Here is a 25,369-nt window from a genome sequence, read left to right on the forward strand (position 1 = left end):
ATGTACTAGTGCCAGGGTATGGGGCAAAGAGTATGGGAGCTCGATGAACCAAAAAGCATTCATACATGTTTTTTACCCTCTCAGAAAAGAGGGACATATAATCCAGACTTAGCAATTAAGGTTAACTCTTTTTCCTCTCCCTACCCTTTTAGTATATTGAGTATGGACAGCAGTCTAGAGATCCTCCTGTGAAAATGCAAGGCTCTATCACAACCCCTGGAAGTATTGCACTGGCTCAGGCCCAGGCTCAGGCCCAGGTTCCAGCAAAAGCTCCTCTTGCTGGTCAAGTTAGCACTATGGTTACCACCTCAACAACCACCACTGTTGCTAAAACGGTTACAGTCACCAGGCCAACTGGAGTCAGCTTTAAGAAAGATGTGCCAGTAAGTAGATGTCTTTTTTCTCTTCCAGGATTTATGATTATATCACTAGTGAACATGTATTAGAATTTTATCATAACATGCCTACCAAAAAAGATATAAAAGACCAACATTTCTTCCTTTGTATCTCCCATCCTTATATTTCCCAGAGGCAAACATATTAATAGTTCACTATTCTTGCCCACGTTTCTAATACACAATCATACCATGTGTATTTTTTAACACTAAGTCTGTATACATTATTGGACTTTTTTCAGAGAAGCACTTCAACTTGTTTGCCTTATGTACTTTTTTTTTTTTAGCCTTCTATTAATACTACAAATATAGATACGTTGCTTGTAGCCACAGATCAAACTGAGAGAATTGTGGAGCCCCCGGAAAATATCCAGGAGAAAATTGCTTTTATTTTCAATAATCTCTCACAGTCAAATATGACACAAAAGGTGAGCATGCTGTCATAGTTTATAAATGCCTTCTCTTTTACTTAATGGACTAAAGGATATATTGTTGACCCTTTTACATACTCACTTTAAAGGTAGAGGTAATAAACTCAAAGGGAATATGTGTATTTAACCTAGTGGTTTTGGTAAACATTAAATAGTACCAATTTTTAAGGTTTTGTTTTGCAGCTTTTTTGAAATAAGCTTAATGTTCTCGTGGTGATAGAAAGTTTCATTTGTACTAGTCATTAGTCATAACTCATTTTCTCCCAGAGACTATTCAGAGTATTTATTACAACCTAATAACTGAGACCGACTTTGTGAAAAGCACAAAGAATGCCACTTGCCTCCTCAGATTACATGGTAAGACAGTATAGTTGACCCTTGAGCAACATGGGGGTTAGGGTTGCCAATCCTCTATGTAGCCAAATCCTGGTATAACTTTTTATTCCCCCAGAGCTTAACTATATTAACAGCCTACTGTTGACCAGAAGCCTTACTGTGATAACACAAATAGTTGATTAACACATATCTTATATGCATATAATACTGTATTGTTAGGATAAAATAAACTGGAAAAAAATATTATGAAGGAAAATTATAAGGAAGAAAAGATATAGTTACTATCTGTTAAGTGGAAATGATCATCATTCAGGTCTTTATCTTGTTGAATAGGCTGAGGAGGAGAAGAGGAAGTCTTGGTGTCTCTGAGGTAGTGGAGGTATTAATAGAAGAAAATCTACATTTAATTTTACTCTGTGTCATTCATATTCTTGTTCAAGGGTCAACTGTACTTGGAAACACCAGAGTTTGCTAAAGATTCCTGTAGATGGAAATTTAGGAAAACATGGTTCTGGAATTTTCCCCATTCTTGGTTACGCTGTGGGTCTGTTAATGGCAGCTTGTAGATCAGTAATTCATGTGGAGATAGGAGACTACATGTTTTATGATTTTGAAGCTGAAAATGACCATAAATGTTTCAGTCCCAATCACCTATGGGTTGAGTTGTGATTGACTATGGAATTGAGCATACTCTTCTTCATAGCATCTATCTGGTGTGAAGGAAAGTCATGCTTTAGTATCTAGTTAGTTTTGCAAGGAGCCATTATAGTGCTGTAGAGAGTGCTGTATAGTATAGTTCATAGAAACCAAATGTTAATTTATCATAGTGTAATTCTGTGCTTCCCATGTCGTATTAACTGGCTAGGTTGAAGAGCTGAAGGAAACCGTGAAAGAAGAATTTATGCCTTGGGTTTCACAGTATCTGGTTATGAAAAGAGTCAGTATTGAGCCAAACTTTCATAGCCTGTATTCAAACTTCCTTGACACGCTGAAGAATCCTGAATTTAACAAGATGGTTCTGAATGAGACCTACAGAAACATTAAAGTAAGAGTTGGTTCTTGTATTTTTTTTAATTATTGCTTTGAATTTAGAAATATTTGCTGTAGATTTTGTTTCTTACATGGAACTAAATTTTATGAAGAACTTAAACTTAATAGGCATACCCTGTGCATTTTCTTTGAAAGTAACCACTATTATAAATTGTTTTTGTCATGCCATGCATGTTTTTAGAACTTTACCATTGTTATGCATAAACAGCATAGTATTGGTTAGCACATTCTGTATGGTGTCACCCTCTGTACATCCTTTTCACTTTTTTTTGCTTGCTTTTTTTTCTCCCCTGGATATTATTCGTGATAATGCTCTTTGCTGTAGTCCTTTGTTTTTTTTCTTTTTAATTTTTTTGAGACATGGTCTCACTCTGTTGCCTAGGCTGGAGTGCAGTGGCGTGATCTCGGCTCACTGCAGCCTCCACCTCCCAGGTTCAAGCAATTCTCTTTCCTCAGCCTCCCGAGTAGCTGGGATTAGAGGTGTACCACCACGCCCAGTTAATTTTTGTATTTTTAGTAGAGACGGGGTTTCACCATATTGGCCAGGCTGGTCCCGAACTCCTGACCTCAGGTGATCCACCCTCCTCAGCCTCCCAAAGCGCTGGGATTACAGGCATGAGCCACTGTGTCTGGCCAGTCCTCTTTTTTAAAAAACAGAAAATATAGTTTTGTAGAAAACCATTGTATGGATTTGTATTGCTGCTGGGCATTTGTGTTGTTAATCACTTCAACTATTATAAACAGTACTGTCCTGAATGTTTTCATTTGTATCTTGTGGTATTCAAGTGCCAGATATCTTTATACTCTAAATCTGTTTATGGAATAGCTGTTATCTAGGATTCTGTGCAGTTTAAGATCAAACTCTACTGAGCTGAGGCTTACTCAACAAAATTCAAGTATTTTAATTTCTCAACCATCATTTATTTCTTAGGAGGAAAAACTTCTAGAACCAGCATACAGCTATGGTCATTCTTTGCTCAATAACTTGGGTCATTGGTTTAGGAACCAGCACTATATTTAAACCTGTGGATGAGAATATTCCTCATTCTTGGTTACGCTGTAGTGCAAAAGAATTCCTGGCTCTCTGTTGCGCAGCTGACTTGTGCCATTCTGCTGTTGCTGTATGGAGTTAAGGAACATGGCTCTATTTCGTTTTTATTATCTGATAGCAAGGGCGGTTGGGATACATAAAAGTTTCCACATACTCCACAGCAACGTTTCAAGACCTTGATTTTTTAAACAGAAGTTTAAATATAACCCTAAATCAAGAGGTACCACAGAGTAGATGGGTATATATATGTGTGCATACCTGCAGCCAAAACACTCTCCTATGTTAATTCTGTCCCCCTTAGAAAGACAGTAACTGGAGAATCAATTAAATGGTTTGGGTTTTTTAGAAATTTGAAAAGGAGTATATAAACAGTATTATACTCTATCTCATAAAGTTATCTTAGTTGACTGCAGAGATTTGTTAATGCCTGGATATACTGAGGATTGCAATAGGAGGGTAATTTGATTATATTCCTTTGTATGCTTGCTTCCTTTAAGGACTTAAGCATGGCTATCATCCTCATTTAAATTAATTTAGCACTTCAAAATAGCTTTGTAGTTAGGTCTCTGCTTTAAACCTAGCTAAGGTTTTCAGAGTTGAAAATACTTTTCTAGGGGAGGGTAGCTGACACATAAGTTTGTGTTCTTTTTAAATTTTGTACAATGTGTTTGTATCTATTTTGAAAAAAAAAGACTTCTTAAAGGTAAAAATGGCACTGTTGAATCATGAACACAGCAAAATGATATTGATAATGATATACGGAGTAATTCTACTTTGGGGCCTGTTCTTAGAAATGATGACTTGTCTTTAGGATAATGGAATTCCCAAATACTTAGTTGAGTTTTCTTTCATAAGCTCATACTCATGTCTTTCTTAATCTTACACTATTTCAGGTGCTCCTGACCTCAGATAAAGCTGCGGCCAATTTCTCAGATCGTTCTTTGCTGAAGAACTTGGGACATTGGCTAGGAATGATCACATTAGCTAAAAACAAACCCATCTTACACACTGTGAGTTTCAGCTAAATGTGTAAAAATTGAGAATCTTCAGCACATTATGATTATTGGCTGTTTGGAGCTATTTAATGATTATTGGGGTTTTATAAGACTTTGGCCCATGTTTTGAGTTGTTAACCCCTTTTTGTAAGGCAAGGACTAGACATTATGTTGGTGCCTGTTTTGGGGATAAGCTTGGCAAAATACTTTTCTTTGGTTATGTTATACCATTTTGGGGGGTATATTCCCAGCTTTTGAAAGTATTTTTCTTATTCTAGGACTTGGATGTGAAATCATTGCTGCTAGAGGCTTATGTTAAAGGACAACAAGAATTGCTCTACGTAGTGCCCTTTGTTGCCAAAGTCTTAGAATCTAGCATTCGTAGTGTGGTGAGTAGATTTTAATATTTTATTTATGGCTAATTCCTAAGCATTGCTTTGTTTTAGCATGAGGTCAAGAGATTATATTCTTAGTTCCTGTGAGGTAAAGCTAGTTAAGTCTGTTTTCCTTTATGGCACTTGGATTTCCAATTTGTGAGGCTGTATAAAATAGGAAAGATTGTGATGGTTGGCTTTGATTTTTGGTGTTTTGTTTTGTTTTGTTTTTGAAATGTGATATAGGTGAGAAGGCTAGGGGTTTTGTTATGGCTACACAGGTATAAGTGTTTAACTATTTTTGTTTTTTTTTTTAATCCTTGTTTTTTGTTTTTTGTTTGTTTTACTCCCCCCCACCAAGTTATGTTGTGTTGAAGTGTTTTAAAAAATCCAAATTAAAGGGCACCTTTTGGGCTAGCTTAACATAATAGCTTTTCTTTAGGTTTTTAGGCCACCAAACCCTTGGACAATGGCAATTATGAATGTATTAGCTGAGCTACATCAAGAGCATGACTTAAAGGTAATTTACTGCTTCCTTGTCCTCTGGAACATTCTTTGCCTTCACATTATTAAAACTTACAGTGAAGGCAGGGTATTTTGGGGGAAGTACTGTAGTAACTGAAAGTAGAGTATATCATGAATAAAACTAAAATTTTCTTTTAAAAATTCTAATCCAACTCTGGAACTATGCAGTTAAACTTGAAGTTTGAAATTGAGGTTCTCTGCAAGAACCTTGCATTAGACATCAATGAGCTAAAACCTGGAAACCTCCTAAAGGATAAAGATCGCCTGAAGAATTTAGATGAGCAACTCTCTGCTCCAAAGAAAGATGTCAAGCAGCCAGAAGAACTCCCTCCCATCACAACCACAAGTAAGTGTGCTAAGTCGTCAAGGAAGGCTCCTGTTAGCCAGGATATTTTCTTAAATGGTACAGGTCCACATATATAGGAAACTAATTTCCCACATAATGTAGTGGTGAAACTTTGTATGCATTTTGGTGAGCCTTCTAATTATCAAGCAAAAGTAATGACTACGCCTTGTGTTACCATCTTAGATTCCATCCTGGCAGTTCATGCATGTTATTAACTAAATGTGATTTAATCAGTTGCCTCTCATATCCTAGCTAGGTCAGGTTATCTCTGTTGTGTGAAGTTCCAGAAATAACTGCATACTATGATGGCCTGTTAACCCCTCAAATCTGGGTATGGCTAGACCTGCTCAATCTGCCAAGGGAATTGGACTGTTTACCTACATGAAGATGAGAGAAGGGTGCAGGAGTGTTGAATGATTGGGAGTTGTGGTTAGAATAAATTGAGCTTTTTCTTTCTTTCTCAGTCCTCAGCAGCTGAGAATCCCCAGATAATCCAAGGAACAGGCTAGGTTGAAAACAGACATCTTAATATAGACTGAATTTGTAGGACTTGGGCCTGAGAATGTGGCATGGCTGCTCAGTTGATTTCTGTGCTGTGGGGCACTGCCACTGACATACTTTTAACGTGCTTCGTGTATATCTCTATTATAACAGAATTTCCCTTTCAGGGTGGGAAAAATAAGACCTGCTACATCCTTCCCTCCTCCCCCAATTAGTTTAATTAGATAATGACCACTTAATAAAATTAAGCTAATTTTATAGTAAAGTCAACAAATGTACTTTTTAAATCTCTTTTTATTACTTTACATTTAGCAACTTCTACTACACCAGCTACCAACACCACTTGTACAGCCACGGTTCCACCACAGCCACAGTACAGCTACCATGACATCAATGTCTATTCCCTTGCGGGCCTGGCACCACACATTACTCTAAATCCAACAGTAAGTAAACACTGCGCCATTCTCCCAGCTTCTAGTTTGTGGTAAAGTAAACTTTGTTTGGTCACCTTTTCTTCAGCTCTTTGCCCTTCCCTCTGGATTCCTAGGTTGTAGAGTTTGTCAGAGAGGATGGAGATCTAGAACTGCTGTGTAGTTCAGTTGGGATTTTTCTTCTTCCCTTAAGAAATAGAGTGACTAGATGTTGGTTATATTGGTTCCTCATATCCAAACCCATGATACTAAAATTTAGCTGGCAATAAAATCACAATCTCCAGGAATTCCTTACACAGAGTAAAAGATGCTTAATGTATACCACAGCTTTTTATTTTCTTTGTCTTGTCACTTTAGCCTTCTGCAGTAAGCCATTTCTTCCAGCTGAAGGCTAGAAATGAGCTGATCGTGCATGTGTGTAAAATTTCTAGGCTAAGATCTTGAAGTAGGACTTAGTACTTTGAGTGTTGTTGTGGCCTGGGTTCCAGAAGGAGGTCTGATAAAATATGGTCATGTAAGATGACCTCTCATCAATCCTTTTTCCTATACTTAGTATTTGCTTTGTACATTCAAGGGGAAATTGTATTGTTATCTTTAGTCTTTTATTCTACTTAACAGAATATATAATCCAGAATCAGGTGACTGGAGTTTTCATTGTCCTTACTTTTTAGAAACTGAAAATATTCACAAATACAGGAGTAACATTAATACATTGAGCCTTTTATTAAAAGGAATTGAAAGGGTATCAGAGAAATCATTTTAACCTTTTGTCCCCCTGCCGCCAATAGACATGTTACTTAGTTTTTGAGGGGTGGAGTGAGAGGCAGTGAGACACCTAGATCCAAAATTATGATTCATCTTTAGAATACTAGTTTATTTTTTTAATTCAACAAGTTAAAGGGACCAAGTAAGTTTTGGGGCATAATTTATGCCTACAATAAAAGATTAGAAACAGCCTTTCAAGTGAAGCCAAACATTTCAGTGGGTACTGTAAAAATGCTCACTATTCTGATGAATGAATTTTAATATTAATAGTTTTCGTAGGAAGTCTTTTTTCTGTAAACTTGATTCTTTTTACATTTTTCAAGCTAATAGAGAAGTTGCTTTCTTTTAAGAGCACTTGAGCCACAAATTTTAAATAAGCCAGCAGTATGTCTTTAAGTAGTTAATGCATATTATAATGAACAGCTTGTCCATTAAACTTGGATTTTAAAAAATGACATATATATATATATTGTGTATCATAGGGTATACTGAATACTTTTCCCTGTATGGAGCCCAGTTTCTGTTACCCAAATTTTCCATTGGTTAACTTTTAAGTAGAAACTGGTAGTTTTTGGTTAACCTTGATTTACAAAATCATGAGTGTGATTGCCAGTAGGAATTGGATTGTCTTATTTAAACAAGGTGTTGACTTTGTCCTCCCCAACCCCCCAGATTCCCTTGTTTCAGGCCCATCCGCAGTTGAAGCAGTGTGTGCGTCAGGCGATTGAACGGGCTGTCCAGGAGCTGGTCCATCCTGTGGTTGATCGATCAATTAAGATTGCCATGACTACTTGTGAGCAAATAGTCAGGAAGGATTTTGCTCTGGATTCGGAGGAATCTCGAATGCGAATAGCAGCTCATCACATGATGCGTAACTTGACAGCTGGAATGGCTATGATTACATGCAGGGAACCTTTGCTCATGAGCATATCTACCAACCTAAAAAACAGTTTTGCCTCAGCCCTTCGTGTAAGTTGGCTATTTCCTTGGTATAGGTACAGAACATATTACCGCTTGTCTGTAATAATTTTTTTCTTTGCCTGTATATGGCACTGGGCATTACCACTTATTCTTAATAATCACTATATTTGTTTGATATCTTCCATCATTTTAGATTGTAATTCTGTGAGGCAAAGCATCATGGCTGTGCTTTTTTTTTTTTTTTTTTGGCTGTTGTATCCTCAACACAATGTTTGACAGATCGTAGATACCCAAATATTTGTTGGTTTAAATAAATTAAGATTTAAGAAGGAAATGTGAAATCTAACAATCCTCATTTCTGTTAATCAGGAAGGATGAAAGCTGTTTGAGAAGGCCGATATAAAATGACTTAAAGTGATGTTGCATGTGCGCACACTTTTCATATAATTCACTTACTAGTTTTGAGTCTCACATATCATGGTTAGTAATTCAGGTATCATGATTAATAATTTGTTTACTGCTTTACTGATATTTTTGGGGTTTTTGCCTTTTATTTTTTAATGTTTGTTTCATGAGACAGGGTCTCACTCTGTAGCTTAGGCTAGAGTGCAGTGGTGCAGTCTTGGCTCACTGCATCCTCCACCTCTGAGGTTCAACTGATTCTCATGCTTCAGCCTCCCAAGTAACTGGGATTATAGGCATGTGCTACCACGCCCAGCTAATTTATGTATTTTTTTAGTAGAGAAGTGCTTTCACCATGTTGGCTAGGCTGGTATCGAACTCCTGGCCTCAAGTGGTCTACCTGCCTCGGCCTCCCAAAGTACTGGGATTACAGGTGTGAGCCACCACGTCTGGCCTGCTTTACTGATTTTAAGACATGTTCACCATAAACTGATAAGGTGTCTAGGATATTTTTGTCTTAAAAGTGAGGAAGCTGTTAGAGACTATTTCAAGATCACAGCTGATTCATAAGTAGAGTCAGAACTTAAAATGCATTTGCCAAATGCACTGCATTTTCTACTATCCTGTCTGTCCACATCAACTTTCAAGTCCTTTTTCTTGTATTCCCCCCACCCCCCCACCTCCATTAATAGACTGCTTCCCCACAACAAAGGGAAATGATGGATCAGGCAGCTGCTCAATTAGCTCAGGACAATTGTGAGTTGGCTTGCTGTTTTATTCAGAAGACTGCAGTAGAAAAAGCAGGCCCTGAGATGGACAAGAGATTAGCAACTGTAAGTGTTTAGAATTTGCCTTTTAAGATTTTATTTTTTAATTTAGGGAAGTGCCTTATAACAGGAACCTCAGTGACTTTTTTTGTTTGCAGGAATTTGAGCTGAGAAAACATGCTAGGCAAGAAGGACGCAGATACTGTGATCCTGTTGTTTTAACATATCAAGCCGAACGGATGCCAGAGCAAATCAGGCTGAAAGTGAGAATTGGGGCTGTGTCTCTCCCTATGCTATCTTTGTTTTATTTTTAATGTTCTTGTTGATTGAGCTCCTTAATGGGACTAGGACAGCAGGGTTAAATGTTGTTTATGAGAAAACATCTTAACTTGATAGCATTTCACTTAATGGCTGCCTGTGGAGCAGGTATGGAAATAGCTCTACATTCCCTTGCTTCTCCAAAGTTGTTGAAATGCTGCTACTGTAAGGAGTTCATGTGCCTTCTAGTTTTCATGTTTCCCACCTTGGGCTTCTCACATTAATGGTTGCTTATTGTTCCCAATGAGACAGGGATAAATCTGATAATACTTACCAACTCCAAGGAAGAATTGCACTGGCATCGTCCCATGTGAGGTACTTTCCAAGAGAAACTCTCAGTTAATTTATAAATGAGATGACTCTTAGCAGGATTCAGGGAAATGAGAAGCCCTCTTCTGAACTGCATTTGTTAGTGTGCATGTATGCTTAATCATACTGTTATATGTTTTAATGACTCTTGTGTCCCTGAGCTTACTCACATGCAGACTTTCCACTTTCAAAACAGTTTATTTTGATTATTGAGTGAATTCTGTCAAAATAGATTTTCTTCTTTCAAGGTTGGTGGTGTGGACCCAAAGCAGTTGGCTGTTTACGAAGAGTTTGCACGCAACGTTCCTGGCTTCTTGCCTACAAATGACTTAAGTCAGCCCACAGGATTTTTAGCCCAGCCCATGAAGGTAAATGTGTTTTAGATTAAATCGAGTGTTTTGCCAATTAATTTAAATGTTTTTGACATTTAATATATGTTTTTGACTTGCTTCCTGGGAGAATAATTTACAGGGGAACCTATAGTTCTTGAGATGTAGGTATTCTTTGTGTCCAATTAAGTATGACATACGGGGGATTAAAGAAAAAATTGACGTGAGTGTGGGTGATTTATCTTTAATGTTTGGCCTAATTAGAGGAATTTGCATGGTAACATAATAACTTTTGGGTTTTTATTTTTAAATTTTATTATTTATTTTTTTGAGACAGGGTCTTTCTCTGTCACCCAGGCTGGAGTGCAGTGGCGTGATCTCAGCTCATTGCAGCCTCCACCTCCCAGGCTGAAGTGATCCTCCCACCTCAGCCTCCTGAGGAGCTAGGACTACAGGCGTGCACCACCTTGCTCAGCTAATTTTTGTATTTTTTATAACGATGGGGTTTTGCCATGTTGCACAGGCTAGACTCAAATTCCTGACCTCAAGTGATCGCCCATCTCAGCCTCCTAAAGTGCTAAGATTACAGGCCTGAGCCATTATGCCCAGACTTCCCATTTTTTAAATAAAAGAATTTTCTAAAAGTTTCAGAGGTGTTTACAGAAAACTTGGAAATATAGGGAAAAACATTTTCCCGCTGAACCAGTTGAGAGTAAGTTGCTGACCTGATAGCCCTATCACTCCTGAATCCTTTGGTTTGTATTTCTTTTTTTTTTTTTGAGACGGAGTCTCGCTCTGTCGCCCAGGCTGGAGTACAGTGGCCGGATCTCAGCTCACTGCAAGCTCCGCCTCCCGGGTTTACACCATTCTCCTGCCTCAGCCTCCCGAGTAGCTGGGACTACAGGCGCCCGCCATCTCGCCCGGCTAGTTTTTTGTATTTTTTAGTAGAGACGGGGTTTCACCGTGTAAGCCAGGATGGTCTCGATCTCCTGACCTCGTGATCCGCCCATCTTGGCCTCCCAAAGTGCTGGGATTACAGGCTTGAGCCACCGCGCCCGGCTTGTATTTCTTATAAAACCTTTTTCCCGTGTGACCACGGCACAACCATTAAGGTCAGAAATGAATACTAATACCTTACTCCATCTAATTCATAGACCTCATTCAAGTTTCACCAAGTATCCCAATAATGTATAGTAAAAGACTTGTTTTAGAATCACACATTTCTTCAGTTATCATATTTTTAAAGTCTCCCTCAGTTCTAGCTGGTGTAGGTAACTCAGTTTTTCCTCATCTTTCATGACCATAACGCTTCTGAAGATTATAGGCTAATTATTTTCTAAATGGCTTGATTTATTTGTCCAGTGTATTCTCATGGCTAGATTCAGATAATGCATTTTAAAAAATAGGAATAGCTCAGAAGTAATGCTGTATTCTTATTCTGTCCTGTCAGGCTTTGACAGTTGGACTGAGTACTATACTTTTCATGGTTTGAAACACTTTCTTAGGATGTAGAGGGCTTAGTAAATGGTGCAAGTGGTGCTGCCCTCAGTCTGTCCCGTTATTACTAATGCTCTCTTTTATCACTTGATTATGCTGCTGTCCGCCAGGTTTTCCTCTCTCAAATGAAACACTTCTTCCTTTGTGCCACCTTGTACCACCCCACTTGATGGTATTAATTCTGAATAGCTCAGGAAGAGGGAAAAGAAGAAGGCCTCCATGTTTGAATGTAAAAATAAGAAAAAAGGAGTAAACATACTAATAGACCTCTATTTGATACATGTGTCAATAAAAAACCTTAACATTCTTTTGTCTCTTGTTGGTTGTTTCCTTCTCTAAAACAGCAAGCTTGGGCAACAGATGATGTAGCTCAGATTTATGATAAGTGTATTACAGAACTGGAACAGCATCTACATGCCATCCCACCAACTTTGGCCATGAACCCTCAAGCTCAGGCTCTTCGAAGTCTCTTGGAGGTTGTAGTTTTATCTCGGAACTCTCGGGATGCCATAGCTGCTCTTGGATTGCTCCAAAAGGTTGGTTCTTAAGCCATTACTTTTAGAAAATGCTAGGTGTGTAAACATTTATTGACCTGCACCACTGTCTACATATTTATACAGTTAAGCTTAAGATTTCATAATATAAATCAAGTTCTATAAGTAGGTGATTTTTTTTTTCCAATGTAGAATGTAGTCGTAGCAGTTTTGAATGGTAAAATTGGAAATCTTTATTTTTTTCTTAAAGATATTCCTGAGATGTGATTTGAAGAAACTTTAAAAGCCCTTCACTTGTGTGTGTGTGTGTGTGTGTGTGTGTGTGTGTTTAAGAGACAGGATCTTTCTCTGTCACCCAGGCTTGAGTGCAGTGACGTGATCATGGACTCAAGTGAGCCTCCCACTTTACCTTCTAGAGTAGCTGGGATTACAGGTGCGCACTGCCAAGCCAATCTAATTTTTAAATTTTTTGGTAGAGACAGGTCTTGCTTTTTTGCCCAGGTTGTTCTCAATCTCCTGGGCTCAAGTGGCCTTCCCTCCTGAGCCTCCCAAAACATTGGCATTATAGGCATGAGCCACTGAGCCCAGCTGCCCTTCAGATTTTGAGGGACAAGTTGATCCAAGAATTTGGATCAGGGCAGGTAGGGAGCCCTGGGTTTTAACTACAGCAGAGCCTTTTATGACAATGAAGAGCACAGAATGAACTTAAACCAGATAGAATTTAGAGTGTGTGTGATAGGCAACTGAAGGGGATGTTTGGAGAGTGGAAAGGACAGGGAGGCTTTGGAAGGTATTTGGTACTTGGCATTATGATTTGGTTTCTGGCTATGATAGTTGGGCCAAGCACCATATTTTCCATGGGTCTGAACACTTTCTTTCTCCCATAGGCTGTAGAGGGCTTACTAGATGCCACAAGTGGTGCTGATGCTGACCTGCTGCTGCGCTACAGGGAATGCCACCTCTTGGTACTAAAAGCTCTGCAGGATGGCCGGGCATATGGGTCTCCATGGTGCAACAAACAGATCACAAGGTCAGTAGCCATCTTCGAAAAGTAGTGAGTATTGGATCGCGACTGCCTTTTGGTATAGATAGTACTGTTTATGTCCAGGGGTTTCCCTTTTTTCTAGTAGGTAGGTGGGACACTTGGACTTCCTGCTTCTGAGAGATGAGAATTGTTAAGTAGTTGTTTTCCATCTGGTCTCTACCTTCTCCCCATGTTGGATATAGAAAACCAGTACGTTGTTTTGGGCAATAAATTGTAGGTCATTGTTTTAAAAGGTTTCAGTGATTTCTCAGAAGTAGTATTCATGTGTAAGTATTTTAATGTCTTAAATGGAATCCTCTGTATCCTAGGTTTTGAAAGCAAAGCCTGGGCTATCTGTTCTATTTCATTACTGGCTGTTTTTAAATTTGGATACTGATTTACAGTTGAATCTCAAGACATTCTTAATTTGGAGCAAATTTCCATTGAGTACAACGGGAACTTTATACAGTATGGTTAAGCCTATATGAGTAAAGATACTGAACTTTTTCTAGGTGCCTAATTGAATGTCGGGATGAATATAAATATAATGTGGAGGCTGTGGAGCTGCTAATTCGCAATCATTTGGTTAATATGCAGCAGTATGATCTTCATCTAGCGCAGGTATGGAAGGAATTTACTTGCAAGGACAAAAGGACTCAGGGAAGTATGTTTGCTCTTAAGTGTTTTCCCTCTTACGTTGTGTTTTCTGTGTTGCCAGTCAATGGAGAATGGCTTAAACTACATGGCTGTGGCATTCGCTATGCAGTTAGTAAAAATCCTGCTGGTGGATGAAAGGAGTGTTGCTCATGTTACTGAGGCAGATCTGTTCCACACCATTGAAACCCTCATGAGGATTAATGCTCATTCCAGAGGCAATGCTCCAGAAGGGTGAGGATGAAACACTTTGAGATCCCTGTGCATTTAGTAGTCTCCTAATATCTTTAGGGATGAATGTGCAGACTTACTAACATTACTTGTTACAACTGTTTTACCAACCACATGTGGGTGGGTAGCTTTGGTAAGGGCTAATATTGTCACTTGAAGTATGAATGCTTAATTGACTGCCAAGTCTTCTTGGCACAGAGCAGTACATACGCTACCAGACTTAGTGTCAGAGTCCTGTGTTTAAGCCCTGGTCATGCCACTTAAAAGATTTCTGATTTCAGGCAAATTGACTCACCCTCCTTAAACCTATTCTTTATAGAAAATGGAAATAATTTCTCAAAGAACTATTGGAAAGCAAGAGAAGTAACGTAAAGAAAGCATGGTACATACTAGGCAAGCAGTGAATATTTGTTGACTCTGAACATCAGCTTCATGTAAATGAACACGTTTTTTGGGCAAGAAGTAGCTTAACTGAGGGCAGTCGTTTGCATGTTATGTGCTCATGAGCAAGTGGATAAGAGACTAAGGATAGTTTGGTTTCAGTGTGGAAGTGGTAAAGCGAAGTGGTAAACCACTCTTGTGGTTGCTGCTAAATAAGTAAACTATACATCTGTATGTATGTAAAATCACAGCTATGGGTAGACTGATTTTCACCCTGGATTTATTGTACTAGATTGCCCCAGCTGATGGAAGTAGTGCGATCCAACTATGAAGCAATGATTGATCGTGCTCACGGAGGCCCAAACTTTATGATGCATTCGGGGATCTCTCAAGCCTCAGAGTATGATGACCCTCCAGGCCTGAGGGAGAAGGCAGAGTATCTTCTGAGGGAATGGGTGAATCTCTACCATTCAGCAGCAGCTGGCCGCGACAGTACCAAAGCTTTCTCTGCGTTTGTTGGACAGGTAGAGCTTTTGGAAAGAAAGGTGCTTTTTATTCAACATAAGTAGGGTGTGATGCCTCCAATATTAAAGCTCAGTATTACGTACCTGTGGTCAGACAGTTACCGCCATACTCATGCAAACCCAGTCATCATTGTATGGTTAAATGACAACCTGTTTTCTCGTGGTTGATCACTAAGCAATAAAGGCAACATTGCCTCTCACCGTTGATTCTATATTCCATTTCAGTTGTCACAGCTACAAAGTACAATGGGTCAGATAATGAATCATGAAACTACAAAGTGTATTTTTACTAGCACTGATGGGACTGTGGGCTAATAAATATGTGAAATTCTCACAATAGCCCACATTAAAAAAAATGACAAAACAAAAATGCTTATTTAAATGGTAGAATGTTTTATTGTATTTTCTAATTTAAATATCTACCTAAACATAGTGACATGTTCCTTTGGAAAATAATTTCCAGTATTTTCATTAGATTTGATACAAATTGGACTTTGACTTAAAAGTGTTAGGAACAAAGCTCCTAGCTGAAAATCAGATTTGGCAGGAATGTTTGTGAATAGGATGAACAGGAAAAATGTCAGAACCGAGCCATAGTACCATTTAGCATTCTGTTTTTGATTGTCACTGGTTGCTTTCGGTGACTGTGAGGGAATCACACAATAAGTTCATGTGTCCTAATTATAACTTGGCAAGAGTGGTACTTTTCTTGAATTGACCTTGGAATTTCCTTTATTAGAACTGTTGTAATTTTTCAGGGTGAGTTGTCTGCTTATTTCTGCAGATTGACCATTATATTTCTTCAGACTGAACTCAAAAGTTTTAGGTATATTGCTAAAGAAAGATTACACATTAGGTCTCTTTTCAAATTAATGACAGTTGAATGTGGAAGAGCTGACTTCAGTTCTAGAAGTTATTTGAAATTAGGTTTACTTTTCAAAATGAATGTTACTCAGTAAATCATACTGAGTATACTTCTCCCCTAAAAGAATCCAGGGAATTACAAAGCATACCCTACTGAAAAGTTATTACTGCATGTTTATAGTCTGATTTATAATTTGAATGGAAAAAATTGGAATCCATTGGTCTTTCTGATCATTACTATTTCATGGGTATGGATGTGGCACCTGTCTCAGCCCTTCCTGCTGGCTTATTTGCTCTCATTTCATCTTTCTCTTGAAAACGATAGTGTATTATACTTTTCTGTGCTGTTTTGTATCCTTCTGAAAATTGTTTCCTTCTTGACCATAGTACTCTGTCCTTATTCCTCAGTCACTTTTAGTTTTACAGATACCAATGTAGACAAAGTCCCTTTGCCATGCTGGCATTCTGTCCTAGTAGGGTACAGTATTATCATAGTCTAACCAATTCAGTTGTCTTTACTGCTTATCAGGGACAGTTAAGTTGTTTCAAAAATTTCAAGGTAACCTTGAAGTTTTTTTTTCTGAACTTGGTTTCTCTGTTTAGTAAGTACTGACCTGTTCTTCCTCTGTAGCCTTAATGCGTATTTCACTGTTGCCTTTTTTGTTTGTTTGTTTTAAACGGGTGAGGGGAACTAGCCAAATAACATTCCCGCTGTGCTTCACTTGTAGTTCATATGTCATATAGTTTCTAATTTTTCCTTTCTTTTAAATAAACTTGTGTTTCCCACATTATTTTAACTTAATATAACATTTTATTACATTAAAATATCTAGATCAGATTTGTGTGTATTTCCATTTGGTACTTACCTATTGTACAAATTATTGATTTTTCTGGGGGTGGCTTGTTGGAGTTTTAAAAGCTTTGTTATTAAGTTAGTTTGAGGAAATTATCTTCAAATCCTTGAGAAGTAAATTACCTTAAATTCTGTGAGAAATAAAATATATGCAATTTAGTCTCCTCTTTTGGAGTCCACAATGTCTTAATATGACTTAAAGATACGAACAGTTGGTTTTGTTTGCATGGTTAATTTTCCACATTATTTGGTGGGGACCTACTGTTCAAAATTGCCATGATAATCTGTCAGTTTCCATCTTCCCTGTTCTACATTAAACTTAAAACTGGAGGAATTCTGTCATGGCACCTTAATGGGAAAATAATTCTGATAATACGTTTATTACAATGTAAGAATTAGAAATATGACAGTAGGAACAAATGAGAATCTCTCTTAAGCATGAAAATTAAAGGTATATCAGGTTTATTTGTGTGTGTTATCTCATTGTGTCTTTATTTTTTGTTCCTGTGGTAGATGCACCAGCAAGGAATACTGAAGACCGATGATCTCATAACAAGGTTCTTTCGTCTGTGTACTGAAATGTGTGTTGAAATCAGTTACCGTGCTCAGGCTGAGCAGCAGCACAATCCTGCTGCTAATCCCACCATGATCCGAGCCAAGTGCTATCACAACCTGGATGCCTTTGTTCGACTCATTGCACTGCTCGTGAAACACTCAGGGGAGGCCACCAACACTGTCACAAAGATTAATCTGCTGAACAAGGTCTGAAATCCTTTCTTGCCTTAGTCTTGGTCTACATCAGTGGGATTTTTTTTTTTTTTTTGAGAGAGTCTCACTCTGTCACCCAGGCTGGAGTGCCTCCCAAGTAGCTGGGAATATAGGCATGAGCCACGATGCCTGGAGCTTTTCTATTTTTAGTAGAGACAGGGTCTCACCATGTTGCCCAAGCGGGTCTCAAACTCCTGGTCTCAAGTGATCCACCTGCCTTGGCTTCCCAGAGTGCTAGGATTATGGGCATGAACCACCTTGCTTGGCCACATCAGTGGTTTCTTTCTTTCTTTCTTTTTTTTTGAGACGGAGTCTCTGTCGCCCAGGCTGGACTGCAGTGGTGTGATCTCGGCTCACTGCAAACTCTGCCTCCTAGATTTGTATCTACCTCCTCTCTACACCATTCTCCTGCCTCAGCCTTGCGAGTAGCTGGGACTACAGGCACTCACCACCACGCCCGGCGAATTTTTTGTGTTTTGTTTGTTTTATGTTTTTTGAGACGGAGTCTTGTTCTGTCACCCAGGTTGGAGTGCAGTGGTGCAATCTCGGCTCACTGCAAGCTCTGCCTCCCAGGTTCACACCATTCTCCTGCCTCAGCCTCCCGAGTAGCTGGGATTACAGGCGCCCACCACTGTGCCCTGCTAATTTTCTGTATTTTTAGTAGAGACGGGGTTTCGCCGTGTTAGCCAGGACGATCTTGATCTCCCGGCCTCATGATCCGCCAGCCTCGGCCTCCCAAAGTGCTGGGATTATAGGCGTGAACCACCGAGCCGGGTCACATCAGTGGTTCTTAACCCTATTTGAGTCCCTCAAGTGATCTGCCTGCCTTGGCTTCCCAAAGTGCTGGGATTACAGGCGTGAGCCACCATGCCTGGCCACATCAGTGGTTCTTAACCCTATTGAGGCCAACCCTTCCCCAAAACATTTTGTTAACGCCTCTTTTCTGTCCTGAAATTAAATTTGTAGATAATATGTAAACATATCTGCTCTTAGAAACAATATAATGCCTTAACAGAAACACAAAAAGAGATCATAATGTATTTCAGTATGTTAATGCTTGGTAGTGACTACAGTATGAATTTGCCCCATACACAGAATCACTGTGAGTGGGTGGCTAGAAGTGCCCCCTGCTGATAGATTGGCAACTCAAGTACGTGAGTGACATTAGTCATTGGCTTATTTACACAGTGGAGTTCTTGGAAATCTGAATATTAAAGCAGTGCAAAAATACGTGTAAAAATGGACTTTGATTTTGGATTTGGGAAATTAGAGATGTGTTCTTCAAGCCCCTCACTGTTCAGTGGGCAAGTCAAGTGGAATGAGATCTCTGCAGCCTAACAGCTTTCCTGGCCCCTGCCTACTAAATGCCAAGATAAGTGTAAATCATTGCCACATGTCAACTTCATGTCAGACCAGACAAATTAGATTGTTATATTGTGTTAACATGGTGAAATGTAAGGGGGCCTTGCTGATTTCTAGAGCTGAAGAAAAACCATTGGGTGTTTGTAGAGAGTATTCAGGTGTGGTCCAAGGATGTTGAAATTCAAAGAAACATACACAACACTGAAGGCGGAGTCAGACCAATTTATGGCCTCATGGGCTACCGGCATGTAATTTTGTATTCAAATTGTATATATGCTTTATTTTAATGTTGGGTTTAAGAATGCAAAGTTTAAAAAGCATGACATCAAAGTGGTGAGTGAATTATCTGAATGATTTACAAGCTCTAATTTGTGTTTTATATAGGTCCTTGGTATAGTAGTGGGAGTTCTCCTTCAGGATCATGATGTTCGTCAGAGTGAATTTCAGCAGCTTCCCTACCATCGAATTTTTATCATGCTTCTCTTGGAACTCAATGCACCTGAGCATGTGTTGGAAACCATTAATTTCCAGACACTTACAGCTTTCTGGTGAGTATTGCGTTTGAGGTTTTGTGTTAAGGTTTGCTGGATTAATACAGTAAAATTTGGGGAGTAGAACCCTTGAGCATTTTGAGCCTACGTTCATGTGCTGTTCACTGTATTTAAGTTGGACTGTGCTTCTGACTAAGGTTTTTCTTCTTTCAGCAATACATTCCACATCTTGAGGCCTACCAAAGCTCCTGGCTTTGTATATGCCTGGCTTGAACTGATTTCTCATCGGATATTTATTGCAAGAATGCTGGCACATACGCCACAGCAGAAGGTGTGGCTGCAGTTTATCTCCTGTAGATGAAGACTATAACTACCTGGGCTTATATATTAGCATTGCCTATAGATTTCTGTTAGTCATTTAGTAGTAATTGTACTTCTTCCAAACTTAGTTGGGAATTCTATTTAGTGTTCACTCAAGTCAAGTACTTGACTGCCTCTGCCTGAAAGCCATTCTTCAGTGATTAGGTGTTGCTGCTTCAAGGTTGTGGGCCACCTGTGTCAGTCTCTCAAGTGTTTTAAAATTGTTTTTTTCCTTTCTTTTAAAATGTTTTGCTTCTTTATACACAGGAATGATTTATTTTATATATTTGTCAGTTAAGGGTTTTTTTGGGGTGGTAAGGGTGTTGTTTTTAAAGTTGAAATCCATGTGTGCCCTCATAAATATCTGAATAAATCTCTGGGTAATAGGGCTCTGGAGCTTGTTGATTTTACAGACTCTCACTTTAAATGTGGAAGGCTCTCAAACTAAGGTTGAGGACTACTGGGCTACGTTATTTTGAAGGATTATGATCCAGTTCTATTTAAAAGTTCTTTATCTAATTGGTAATACAACACAGTTAACATGAGAAGTTTTTTCCTCTCATCTTGGAATTAAATTGGCAAATGAGTACTGCAGCAAGTACCATTCTTTGGCCCCTCAGATCAGAAGAAATGTGACTGCTATGTAATGGAGTGAACTTGACAAAGAAGGTGAAATAGCTCTTAAATGAAGTTGGTTTTGTTTGGTGGAGAAGGGTATTCTAGGAGGAAGAAACACAACATATTAAATACAGTTATCCAAGAATTAATTGAACATAATTGGTATAGTTGGGGGAGGGTGAGCAGGCTGACTTTGGCTGAAAATAGAGAATTCATGTTGTGGACTCAATAAGGTTATTTGCGAAGAGTTGAGGAGTTGAAAGAGGGAAAAGAAATGACCGAGACTTAATAAGGAATTAAGAAAACACATTTCTAGTTGTCAGTTTCTGCAGTTGACTGTTTTGTGTTCTATCAAAAGTTTCTTTAAATTTTTAAATTTTGCTGCAGGTACACAGGGACCATTATGTCTTGAAATCTCTGGAGCCAGTTTGTTTCAAATACTATTTTCCACTATCTCCATAATAACTTGGTCCTTTTTAATCTTTTTAATGCCAATCTTTTTTCTTTTCTTTTCCTTTTTTTTTTTTTGAGACGGAGTTTAGCTCTTGTTGTCCAGGCTGGAGTGCAGTGCCGCAACCTCGGCTCACTGCAACCTCTGCCTCCCAGGTTGAAGTCTCCCAGGTTGAAGTAATTCTCATGCCTCAGCCTCTGGAGTAGCTGGGATTACAGGTGACCACCACCACGCCTGGCTAATTTTTTGTATTTTTAGTAGAGACAGGGTTTCAACATGTTGGCCAGGCTGGTCGCGAACTCCTGACTTCAGGTGATCCAACGGCACTCAGCCTCCCAGAGTGCTGGTATTACAGGCTTGAGCCACTGTGCCTGACCTAATTTAATGCTGATCTTTAGTAGAGGTGCTTTTAAGAAGTTAAGTCAGTATAGCTGCTTGGGCAGCTTGTAGTGGCTGAAAAACAGCTGAGTATAATTATGACTCATACATTTCTTTCTTTCAGGGGTGGCCTATGTATGCACAGCTACTGATTGATTTATTCAAATATTTAGCGCCTTTCCTTAGAAATGTGGAACTCACCAAACCTATGCAAATCCTCTACAAGGTAATTAACTTGGATTTATTACAAATTAAAATAACTGAGATCTTAAAAATACACTTTAGGAATCTGAGGCCTTATTTTCTTTAAGCCTTTAAGGCAAGACATACATTCAGAAAAGTGTAAAAACCAAGTGTACTTGCATAATCAGCACCCAGATTGTACAGTGTTTGTATGTTCAACTTTAGAAGATACTACAGTTTTATAAAGTGTTTGTATCAATTTACACTTTTAAACAGCACAGAGGAGTTACTCTTTTTCCCACATCTTGCCATACCTGGTATTGTCTGTTTTTCATTTTAGCCATTTTGGCAGTTGTATTGTGAGATCTCATTGTGGATTTAATTTCCTTGGTGATTTATATCCTTTTTTTTGGGGGGGGAGACAGTCTTACTCCGAAACCCAGGCTGGAGTGCAGTGGCGCGATCTCAGCTTACTGCCACCTCTGCCTCCCAGGTTCAAGTGATTCTTGTGCCTCAGCCTCCCTAGCAGCGGAAACTACAGGCATGTGCCAGCACCCCTGGCTAATTTTTTGTATTTTTAGTAGACATGGGGTCTCATCACGTTGGCTACACTTGTCTCAAACTCCTGACCTTAAGTGATCGGTCCGCCTCAGCCTCCTGAAGTGCTGGGATTACAGGCCTCAGCCACTGCACCCAGCCTCCTTGATGATTTCTTAATGAGGTTTTCATGTGTAGATCAGCCATGGATATCACCTTTTTGTGGTGCTCCTCTTCCAGTCTTGGCTCTTGTTTGTATTTTTATTTATTAAATAATTCTTTATATGTTTTAAATGCAGGCCCTTTGTTACTGTTTATTCAAACATCTCCCATTCTCACAGCTTGCCCTTTTACTCCCTTAAAGGGGAGGTGTCTTGAGGATCAGAAGCTTTAAAATTTATTGTAGTCAAAATTGCAGATTTTTAAACTTTTATTAAAAGTTGCTTTTTGTGACTTGCGTAGGAAATCTTTGCGTGTCTCAACATGCTAAGGTGTTCTATTTTCCACCTATCTGAATTGTCAGATTTGTGAGCATAAAATCATTGAATGTTCTGAAACTATTTTTTATGACTCTAGGATCTGTAATGTGTCACTCCTCACATTAATGATTTTTGTGTTTTCTCTGTCAGTCTTGGTTAGGGTTTATCAATTTATTTTTTCTAATAACGATCTTGGGCTTTGATTTTCTCCCTTTTGGTACTTTAAAAAATTTATTATACACTTTTACTCTGATTTTCATTAGTTTTTTTTTTTTTTTTTGAAGCTTCTGAAGATAGATGCTTACATCATTGTATCTTTGTTTTTTGTCCAGCCTCCTCTTCCAGCATATTCATTTCAGCCTGTAAACTCCTGATGCCTAGTTTTTCATCATACCTAAATGGAAATATTTGATAAATCGTCTGTGATAATGTTAGTTAAAGCCTCAAACTTTTAAAGAAATGTTACTAAAGTATACTTTATTCTTTTGGGGGGGGGGCGCTTAACGTTATAATAGGAAAACGTTACTCCATTTTCCTTAGTGCGGAAATATTTTTCTTGTTTTTTATAAAGAAATGTTACTAAAGTATACTTTATTCTTTTGGGGGGGGGGGCGCTTAACGTTATAATAGGAAAACATTACTCCATTTTCCTTAGTGTGGAAATATTTTTCTTGTTTTTTATAAATAGGGCACTTTAAGAGTGCTGCTGGTTCTTTTGCATGATTTCCCAGAGTTCCTTTGTGATTACCATTATGGGTTCTGTGATGTGATCCCACCTAATTGTATCCAGTTAAGAAATTTGATCCTGAGTGCCTTTCCAAGAAACATGAGGCTCCCTGACCCATTCACTCCTAATCTAAAGGTAAGGTTCTAACTAGTTAAAGGAAAACTTGTGTCTTAGTATTTCAGTCCTTTCTCTGATAAGTAGACTGTTCTGCACTTCCCTACCCACATAACATGAACATTGTTAAGGGTACTATTTAAAGGAAATATCATGTTATTAAGCCTGATACAGGGTATGATGTTGTTGCTATTGCTGTTGCTGGTGAATATTGATTCACAGCCTTTTTCTAGTTGCTAGTTTTCATATTAATTTTGATATTAAATTTAGCTCTATTTACAGAACCCCAGCTTAGGTGTTGGGGCAGTCATTTGCTGGGTGTGCCCCCCATGGCAAAGAATTGCAGAACAAACAGACCTTTGTAATCTTTTTCTTTTTTTGAGACAGTCTTACTCTGTGACCCAGGCTGGAGTGCAGTGGCGCAATCTTGGCTCACTGCAACCTCCCCTTCGCTGGTTCAAGCTATTCTCCTGCCTCAGCCTCCCAAGTAGCTGGGATTACGGGCATGCACCACCACACTTGGCTAATTTTTGTATGTGTTTAGTAGATACGGGGTTTCGCCTTGTTAGCCAGGTTGGTTTCAAGCTCCTGACCTCAAGTGATCTGCCTGCCTTGGCCTCCTAAAGTGCTGGGATTACAGGTGTAAGCCACCACGCCCTGCCATAGTCTCCATATTTCACAGTTTTGTGTGTCTGTATGCTTGTGCAGTTGTTCCTTGGTCCCTTGCTATTCTTGGAGGATTGGTTCTAGGACCCACTGGGACACCAAATTTTAAGTAAGCTTAAGTCTCGTATGTAAAGTGGCATATAACCTTTGCGTATCCCCTTAAATGATCTGTATTGCCTATGATACCTAATGTAGTGTAATGCTATTATGGAAATAACTATTTTAAACTATGTTAGTAACTTACTAAAATTTGTGTTTTTTAATTGTTGTATTATTTTATTATTTATTTATTTTGAGACGGAGTCTCGCTCTTTTGCCCAGGCTGAAGTGCAGTGGCGCAATCTCAGTTCACTGCAACCTCTGCCTCCTGGGGTCCAGTGATTTTCCTGCCTCAGCCTCCCAAGCAGCTGGTACTATAGGTGCCCGCCACCATGCCTGGCTAATTTTTTTTTGTATTTTTAGTAGTGATGGGGTTTCACTAGTTGGCTAGGCTGGTCTCAAACTCCTGCCCTCATGATCTGCCTGCCCTGGCCTCCCAAAGTGCTGGGATTACAGGCATGAGCCACCACACCCGGCCTTTATTGTTGTATTATTTTTTATTGACCCCATCATCTGCCCCTACCTTCACCCTCCATATTTTCTATTTGAGGTTAATTGGATATGGAACCTAAGGGTATGGGTGAACCCCACTGTATTTTTTTAAGTCATTGGAATAAAGGAGAGAGAGGACCACTTAAAATCTCAACACCCTGACATGGCTACTATAGTTTGTTTGTTTAAGAGAGGGCGTTCTCGCTGTGTTGCCCAGACTGAAGGGCAGTGACTATTCACAGGTGCGAACATAGTGCACTTCAGCCTCAGGCTCCTGTGCTCAAGCTGTCCTCCTGCCTCAGCCTCCAGAGTAGCTGGGACTAGAGGTTGCACACCACTAGAAGAGCCCAGCTATAGTTTAAATGTAGTCTCTACTCTGTCACATGCATTTTTTTGTTTGTTTTTGTTTTGAGACAGAGTTTTGCTCGTTGCCCAGGCTGGAGTGCAATGGCACGATCTCCGGCTCACTGCAACCTCTGCCTCCTGGGTTCAAGCGATTCTCTCGCCTCAGCCTCCCAAGCAGCTGGGATTACAGGCACCACACCCAGCTACTTTTGTATTTTTAGTAGAGACGGGGTTTCTCCATGTTGGTCAGGGTGGTCTTGAACTCTGAACCTCAGGTGATCCATCCGCCTCAGCCTCCCAAAGTGCTGGGATTACAGGCGTGAGCTACTGCGCCCGGCTTCATTTTTTTTTTTTTTTTAAAGGAGTAAGTGTGATGTCTTGCTGGGGCTTCTTTTCAAAGACTCTTGGTGAGTGAGGAATCTTATTCTGGATTTTATTTTGACATCCAAGTCCAGGAAAAGTCGGTTAGTTGTGCAAATTAGACCTTTGCCCAAAAGGTATCTTGCTTCTGGAAAGGAAAAACATTATGGA

The 25,369-nt window shown here is 39.2% G+C and overlaps 1 protein-coding gene across 1 annotated transcript in view; it reads left to right on the top strand.

Annotated features, from left to right (window-relative positions):
• The window catches only part of CNOT1 (CCR4-NOT transcription complex, subunit 1), a 125,795-nt gene that overhangs the window by 94,668 nt on the left and 5,758 nt on the right, over positions 1 to 25,369 (top strand). Inside the window, exons 22-43 of the mRNA XM_011938872.1 lie at positions 153 to 383; positions 683 to 823; positions 2,028 to 2,207; positions 4,157 to 4,273; positions 4,537 to 4,647; positions 5,075 to 5,152; positions 5,326 to 5,503; positions 6,317 to 6,447; positions 7,873 to 8,169; positions 9,216 to 9,356; positions 9,449 to 9,553; positions 10,166 to 10,285; positions 12,088 to 12,279; positions 13,125 to 13,267; positions 13,774 to 13,882; positions 13,980 to 14,149; positions 14,820 to 15,051; positions 17,282 to 17,530; positions 19,283 to 19,446; positions 19,603 to 19,720; positions 21,321 to 21,422; positions 23,084 to 23,257. Of these exons, the coding sequence (XP_011794262.1) occupies positions 153 to 383; positions 683 to 823; positions 2,028 to 2,207; positions 4,157 to 4,273; positions 4,537 to 4,647; positions 5,075 to 5,152; positions 5,326 to 5,503; positions 6,317 to 6,447; positions 7,873 to 8,169; positions 9,216 to 9,356; positions 9,449 to 9,553; positions 10,166 to 10,285; positions 12,088 to 12,279; positions 13,125 to 13,267; positions 13,774 to 13,882; positions 13,980 to 14,149; positions 14,820 to 15,051; positions 17,282 to 17,530; positions 19,283 to 19,446; positions 19,603 to 19,720; positions 21,321 to 21,422; positions 23,084 to 23,257 (3,483 nt within the window). The remainder of the gene's footprint in view (positions 1 to 152; positions 384 to 682; positions 824 to 2,027; positions 2,208 to 4,156; positions 4,274 to 4,536; positions 4,648 to 5,074; positions 5,153 to 5,325; positions 5,504 to 6,316; positions 6,448 to 7,872; positions 8,170 to 9,215; positions 9,357 to 9,448; positions 9,554 to 10,165; positions 10,286 to 12,087; positions 12,280 to 13,124; positions 13,268 to 13,773; positions 13,883 to 13,979; positions 14,150 to 14,819; positions 15,052 to 17,281; positions 17,531 to 19,282; positions 19,447 to 19,602; positions 19,721 to 21,320; positions 21,423 to 23,083; positions 23,258 to 25,369) is intronic.

Source organism: Colobus angolensis, unplaced genomic scaffold (assembly GCF_000951035.1).
Source record: "Colobus angolensis palliatus isolate OR3802 unplaced genomic scaffold, Cang.pa_1.0 Scaffold178, whole genome shotgun sequence".
NCBI classification, from domain to species: domain Eukaryota; kingdom Metazoa; phylum Chordata; class Mammalia; order Primates; family Cercopithecidae; genus Colobus; species Colobus angolensis.